Source organism: Dendropsophus ebraccatus, chromosome 11 (assembly GCF_027789765.1).
Source record: "Dendropsophus ebraccatus isolate aDenEbr1 chromosome 11, aDenEbr1.pat, whole genome shotgun sequence".
NCBI classification, from domain to species: domain Eukaryota; kingdom Metazoa; phylum Chordata; class Amphibia; order Anura; family Hylidae; genus Dendropsophus; species Dendropsophus ebraccatus.
This window is the reverse complement of record NC_091464.1, coordinates 90,393,263-90,400,632: the sequence shown is the minus strand read 5'-3', so window position 1 is coordinate 90,400,632 and position 7,370 is coordinate 90,393,263. Positions and strand designations below refer to the sequence as shown.

Below are 7,370 nucleotides of genomic sequence, written 5' to 3'. Positions count from 1 at the left end.
TGTTTTGTTCTGGTTAGATATTGTGTGTTATTTCTGTATTTTTATGTTTAAAATTTTAATAAAAGAACTACAGGATCTGTAATGTAATGAGTGCACAGCTCTCACTTTACAGACACAGTGGCCCAGAATCACTAATGTGTCTCCATCAGAATTTATTATGCATTTTAGACACTTTTCCGCCAATAATGAAGAAAAGGGTGCGGCCTAAATTGCTCTACAAAATGGACCTGAATCTGGCTGAAAATTCCAGCGTACCTCTAGTAAAGTGATAGGTGGTTTATATTACAAGTAGACAGTCTTTAAGTGCAACAGATTGATCAAACAGCCTGCACCACCGTGATCCATCTGGCACATATAGAGATTGTCTAGTCTTAGTTTGCACTCAGTTTAAGGAAATCTGGCCATAAATATTCACACGGGGACCATAATTTTCAAAATCTTCTCTTTTATTATATCTGTACAGTAGCGGCGGCGGAGTACTCCGGGGGTGACTCTCAGGACGCTTGTCCCCTGATCATCTGCTTCAGGTCCTGGAACTTTCCGTCACTCATCGCCTGGCGCACAGAGCAGAAGAAGCTGAAGTATAGCTGGAAGTTGTGGATCATGAGGAGGATGCCGGCCAGCAGCTCCTTAGAGGTGAGGAGATGATGGACATAGGCGCGGCTGTGATGGCGGCAGCAATAACATGTGCAGCCCGGGAGCAGCGGCCTGAAGTCCTCACGAAACCTGCAAGATTAGGAAAGGGTTAAGATCAGAGATACCTATCATATATCTCTGTATATACATCACTGCAGGGCCGCATAATATGAACTCCATCAAATATAGTTTGGGATTCCATTCCCCACTGGGTTCTAGATCTCTGCTTGCTGTCAATAAATCAGAATAGTAAAACCTGCCTCCCTGGCCTAAGGGCGTATTTCCACAGACGGGGGAGGCCTGTAGTGGAGTCTTTTCTTGTGCGGCATCATATATCAATATGATGCCGGGAGCAGAAGTGTTTAAAAATTTGCAGCACTGTAATGACAGAGCCGTGCGGAGTATAGACTCCACTATCGGATACACACTGGAGGGTCTGGTGTCTCTATATAAATAAGGCCTCAGTGATGTCATATGTGGGAGGAGCCACATATATGCTGTACGCACCGTTTCTCCTTCAGGCAGATCTCATAGGAGGTGATCTTGGAGCGATCGATCTCTGGATCCTCAGACTCCTCGTTCTTCTCCTCCCCATTACACAGCTCCTCCTTGTCTCGGACTGAGGACACAGAGAGTCTGGATTATACAGCTAACACTCCATATGTAAGAACAGCATAATACTACAATGATGTAGACACTTTATAATGTAGTAGATATAATGAAATAGACAATGCACTGATAACAAATATGAAGTTTACCGGGGCGCTGGGGTTCACCTGCGGTCTCAGGGTCCGGCTGGTACTGATGGGTGAAGCACAGGGCGCAGCCTCGCTCCGTCACCTCATATGGGAAAGTGCTGTCAAAGAGATCCACACCTTGCTCAATATAGTCGAGAACCTCGTCCGGCCGCCCGATGCCATGGATGAACCTGGAGGGGAGGCGAGGGTTAATGTCTGGTTATGGAAAAGCATCAACATTAGAATCATCATCCCAGATTATCAGTGGGTTTATTATAAGGGGGGGGGGCGCAAAAAACATCAAATTATAAGATATATATTACCTCTTATCCAGTCACATCCAGAGCAGCACCCAGTACCCTGCCACCAGCTGTATATCACCCTATACACACCCAGAGCTGCACTCACTGCCCTGCTGTATATCACCTCTTATGCTCCAGTCACACCCAGAGCTGCACTCACTGCCCTGCTGTATATTACCTCTCATACTTCAGTCATTGCCCTGCTGTATATTACCTCTTATACTTCAGTCACATTCAGAGCTGAAATCACTGCCCTGCTGTATATCACCTCTTATGCTCCAGTCACACCCAGAGCTGCACTCACTGCCCTGCTGTATATTACCTCTCATACTTCAGTCATTGCCCTGCTGTATATTACCTCTTATACTTCAGTCACATTCAGAGCTGAAATCACTGCCCTGCTGTATATCACCTCTTATGCTCCAGTCACACCCAGAGCTGCACTCACTGCCCTGCTGTATATCACCTCTTATGCTCCAGTCACACCCAGAGCTGCACTCACTGCCCTGCTGTATATTACCTCTCATACTTCAGTCATTGCCCTGCTGCATATTACCTCTTATACTTCAGTCACATTCAGAGCTGAAATCACTGCCCTGCTGTATATCACCTCTTATGCTCCAGTCACACACAGAGCTGCACTCACTGCCCTGCTGTATATCACCTTTTATACTCCAGCCACACCCAGAGCTGCATTCTTTCCTTATATAGATTTATATTGGTAAGAACCAGTTTCCTGATACAGAGCTCCAAATCCCATGCACAGACACTCACCTGAAAAGTTTTTCTTCTACCTGCTGCCACCACTAGGGGGAGCTCAGGGTGTTACCGCATACCGCGCTCACAAGGAGCTGTATGCAATAATCTCCTCTTACTATTGGGTAATGTTATTTACAACCAGAGCCAGATCTGTTGCACTGCTGTGGGTTTGCTCCTACTGTATCTGGTGTAGCCAGCTGGATAATGGGATGGGCAGGGCTATGCTGGCTAGATGACACCCCTGCTGCCCCCCACTCCTCCTCACCGGGGTTTGTCCTCTGGTAGCTCCGCAGTCACAGCTGCCATGAGCGCCATCTTGTTCTCAGGGCTCACGCTGCTCCCCTGGAATCCGTCCAGCAGAAAGCCGCCAACGGATCTCTTGGCCGTCTCTCTTGCCGATCTCAGTCTCTCCTCCTGGACATCTCCTCCCTCAATGGCGCCAATCACAACAGTCTCCTTCAGAACCTGATAGTAGAGGAAAAATGCAACAATTGGTGGTGACAACTACGGAAACATAAGCCCTGCACAACTCCCAGCCTAAGAAGAGTCTTAGATGAGAAGAGCTGGTAACTCTGTGCTGCCCTGCACCAACCTCATCCTCGGACATCAGCTTCAGACATTCGTCCAGAAATGCCAGAGAGCGATCCACTGACTTCTTGGCCCTCTTCCGGGAGCAGCCATCGGCCATGGCCTCCCCATCGGACAGACACTGCATCCAGTCCACCCTCAGGGCACGCTGCAGGGAGATGAACTTCTGGGGCGTCAGTTCCAATCGCCCCCCTGATCCCCAGACTGACACAGTCTATAGGAGGAGAGAAGACAACAGGGGTCACTAGGAGAAGGGCGTGAAGGACAAAACACAAAGACCAGTAATTTGGCGCCTTATTGTCTAGAATGACTTATTTAGCATCTGATTGTCTAGAATGACTTATATTTAGCATCTGATACGCTGACGATTTTGCAAGTTTTCCAAACGACACAGAACGGAGAGATGTGAGATTTATGGTCGGTAACTTCACCTGTGACAGACGGAAAAATATTATTATTTTGCATTTTATTGCATGAAATAAGGATTTGATCACTAACCGAACAGCAAGAATTCTGCCTCTCACAGAACTATGAGTTTTCCTATAAGAATCTCCTCCTACACTGCACTCATTACCTGCACCTGTTTGAACTTGTTACCTGTATAAAAAAAAACACCTGTCCACACACACAATCCATCACACTCCATCCTCTCCACGATGGCCAAGACCAAAAAGCTGTCTAAGAAAACCAGGGACAAAACTGTAGACCTGCAGAAGGCTGGGGTGGGCTAAATGACAACAGGCAAACAGCTTGGTGAGAAGGCAACAACGGTTGGTGAAATTATTATTCCATTATTAATATAAAAAATGTAAGAAACACAACCGTCAATCTTCCTTGGTCTGGGGTGTCGTGCAAGAATCTGCCTTGTGTGGTAAAGGTGATTCTGAAAAAGGTCAGGAATCTGACCAGAACTACACGGGAGGACCTAATCAGAAGGTCATGTGGTCCGATGAGACCAGAATAGAACTTTTTGGTAATAACTTCACTCGCCATGTCTAAAATAAGAAGAAGGATGAGAACAACCCCAAGAACACAGTCCCAACTGAAGCATGGGGGGGGTTCTGCAAAGAGGACTGGATGACTGCACCGTATTAAAGGGAAGATGGATGGGGCCACGTATTGTGAGCATTTGGCCAACAACCTCCTTCCCTCTGTAAGATGAGTGAAGATGAGTGGTCGCTGTGCCTCTCATTATGACAGTGACCCGAAACACACAGCCAGGACAACTAAGAAGGAGACACACAGCCAGGACAACTAAGAAGGAGACACACAGCCGGGACAACTAAGGAGGAAACACAGGGACAACTAAGGAGGAAACCCCCAGCCGGGACAACTAAGGAGGAAACCCCCAGCCGGGACAACTAAGGAGGAAACCCCCAGCCGGGACAACTAAGGAGGAAACACACAGCCGGGACAACTAAGGAGGAAACCCCCAGCCGGGACAACTAAGGAGGAAACCCACAGCCGGGACAACTAAGAAGGAGACACACAGCCGGGACAACTAAGGAGGAAACCCACAGCCGGGACAACTAAGGAGGAAACCCCCAGCCGGGACAACTAAGGAGGAAACACACAGCCAGGACAACTAAGGAGGAGACACACAGCCGGGACAACTAAGGAGGAGACACACAGCCGGGACAACTAAGGAGGAGACACACAGCCGGGACAACTAAGGAGGAGACACACAGCCGGGACAACTAAGGAGGAGACACACAGCCGGGACAACTAAGGAGGAGACACATAGCCGGGACAACTAAGGAGGAAACCCACAGCCGGGACAACTAAGGAGGAAACCCACAGCCGGGCCAACTAAGGAGGAGACACACAGCCGGGACAACTAAGGAGGAAACCCACAGCTGGGACAACTAAGGAGGAGACACACAGCCGGGACAACTAAGGAGGAGACACACAGCCGGGACAACTAAGGAGGAAGCACAGGGACAACTAAGGAGGAAACCCACAGCCGGGACAACTAAGGAGGAAACCCACAGCTGGGACAACTAAGGAGGAGACACACAGCCGGGAGAACTAAGGAGGAGACACACAGCCGGGACAACTAAGGAGGAGACACACAGCCGGGACAACTAAGGAGGAGACACACAGCAGGGACAACTGAGGAGGAGACACACAGGACATCTAAGGAGGAAACCCACAGCCGGGACAACTAAGGAGGAGACATACAGCAGGGACAACTAAGGAGGAAACACACAGCCGGGACAACTAAGGAGGAGACACACAGCCGGGACAACTAAGGAGGAGACACACAGCCGGGACAACTAAGGAGGAGACACACAGCCGGGACAACTAAGGAGGAGACACACAGCCGGGACAACTAAGGAGGAGACACACAGCCGGGACAACTAAGGAGGAGACACACAGCCGGGACAACTAAGGAGGAGACACATAGCCGGGACAACTAAGGAGGAAACCCACAGCCGGGACAACTAAGGAGGAAACCCACAGCCGGGACAACTAAGGAGGAGAAACACAGCCGGGACAACTAAGGAGTAAACCCACAGCCGGGACAACTAAGGAGGAGACATACAGCAGGGACAACTAAGGAGGAAACAAACAGCCGGGACAACTAAGGAGGAAACCCACAGCCGGGACAACTAAGGAGGAGACATACAGCAGGGACAACTAAGGAGGAAACAAACAGCCGGGACAACTAAGGAGGAGACACACAGCCGGGACAACTAAGGAGTAAACCCACAGCCGGGACAACTAAGGAGGAGACACACAGCCGGGACAACTAAGGAGGAGACACACAGCCGGGACAACTGAGGAGGAAACCCACAGCCGGGACAACTAAGGAGGAAACAAACAGCCGGGACAACTAAGGAGGAGACACACAGCCGGGACAACTAAGGAGGAGACACACAGCCAGGACAACTAAGGAGGAGACACACAGCCAGGACAACTAAGGAGGAGACACACAGCCGGGACAACTAAGGAGCGGCTCCGTGAGAAGTATTTTATGGTCCTGGAGTGGACGACACCTGATCCCAATAGAAAATCTTCAGAGAAACTGAAAGAGGGGGACCCAATCCCTGCTGCAGTGTCTGCAAACCTGGCCAAGACCTCCAGGAGACGTCCGACCTCTGCAACTGCAAACAAAGGTTTCTGGACCAAATAGGAACTTCTTTTCTTCTATTGTATAAAATCCTACAATGTGATTATCTGGAATGTTCTATAGATTCTGTCACTCACAGGTGACGTTACCGACCAGAAATATTACCCCCCTCCATTCTGTGTAGGTGGGAAAACTTGCAAAATCAGCAGCGTATCATATACTTTTTTCCCCCACTATATAATATACACACCGTATACTACAAATATCTAAGACTGACTGTGTACACTGTAACTGAGACTCCACAGACCCTTCTTTTGCATATTTAAATTTATAGGGGGCAATGCATCAGTGGAGACTCTTCAGTGAGTACTCCATTTGATTTTTTTGTCCATTCTTTGTCGCTGGTCTCCCTGAGTTCAGTGATTGTTGTGTTTTGTTGGTCTATTTTTCATTGCCCCTGTTAGCCAGAATCCTACTCCACACTGACGAGGGGCAACTACCCCGAAACGATCATCTGTGGATGGATGCCTGCCTTGGTAAACCCTTGTCATGTCGCAATACTTGCCACAGAGTTAGACTTTGACGTAAAAGGGCCCACCCTGGTATTTCCCTATTTATGTTCCAATACTCGCAACCGAGTGGGACTTAAGGGGCTACGTATCAGGGTGGTGTGGTTATCTCCCCACTGGGAGGCACCCCCTTGGCAATAGGCTTCCCTCCCCTAGAGGGATATCTGGCTATTCCTGTGTTTAGAGACTCGTAACTGAGACTCCACGGACCCTTCTTTTGCATATTCTTCTTTTACACTGGATACAGCTGTAACAGACCCTCAGCTGTGAGAAGGTCTGGATGGGTTTTTAGCCTCTTGACGTACATAGGGCTCATATATTACCTTAGTGGTGTTGTATCCGGGGGGGTTCAGGGTAACGGGGTCATTTATTGAGCAATAGAGCAAAGTGTCTGATAATCCTGCAAGAGACAAACACGACAAGTTATTTATCAGGGTCACTTCCTGCGTCATCACAAGTGGTCTCAGCAATGGAAGAAACGTCACCACGAGACCACACAGGATGTCACCTGCTGCACAATACAGACGTATATACATAGTGAGGGGGAGGAAAAGCCAAATGTCATCACTGAGAGAGAGGCATAGATAGAGAGATAGATAGATAGATAGATAGATAGATAGATAGATAGATAAAACTAACTGTGTGGCGCTGGATCAGGCACAGAGCTCCACACTGCTTTACAGCTATTGGATGCTATTATTATAGG

The 7,370-nt window shown here is 48.6% G+C and overlaps 1 protein-coding gene across 4 annotated transcripts in view; it reads right to left on the bottom strand.

Annotated features, from left to right (window-relative positions):
- Positions 1-428: 428 nt before the first annotated feature.
- The window catches only part of QTRT2 (queuine tRNA-ribosyltransferase accessory subunit 2), a 10,512-nt gene continuing 3,570 nt past the window's right edge, over positions 429-7,370 (bottom strand). For 3 of the 4 annotated variants that reach the window (XM_069946086.1, XM_069946085.1, XM_069946088.1), the window contains 6 exons: positions 6,988-7,064; positions 3,027-3,236; positions 2,700-2,899; positions 1,395-1,564; positions 1,144-1,255; positions 429-726 (listed from right to left, as the gene is read on the bottom strand). In XM_069946086.1, coding sequence (XP_069802187.1) covers positions 495-726; positions 1,144-1,255; positions 1,395-1,564; positions 2,700-2,899; positions 3,027-3,236; positions 6,988-7,064 — 1,001 coding nt within the window. In that variant the 3' untranslated portion in view covers positions 429-494. The remainder of the gene's footprint in view (positions 727-1,143; positions 1,256-1,394; positions 1,565-2,699; positions 2,900-3,026; positions 3,237-6,987; positions 7,065-7,370) is intronic. The other variant, XM_069946087.1, reaches the window with a different exon arrangement.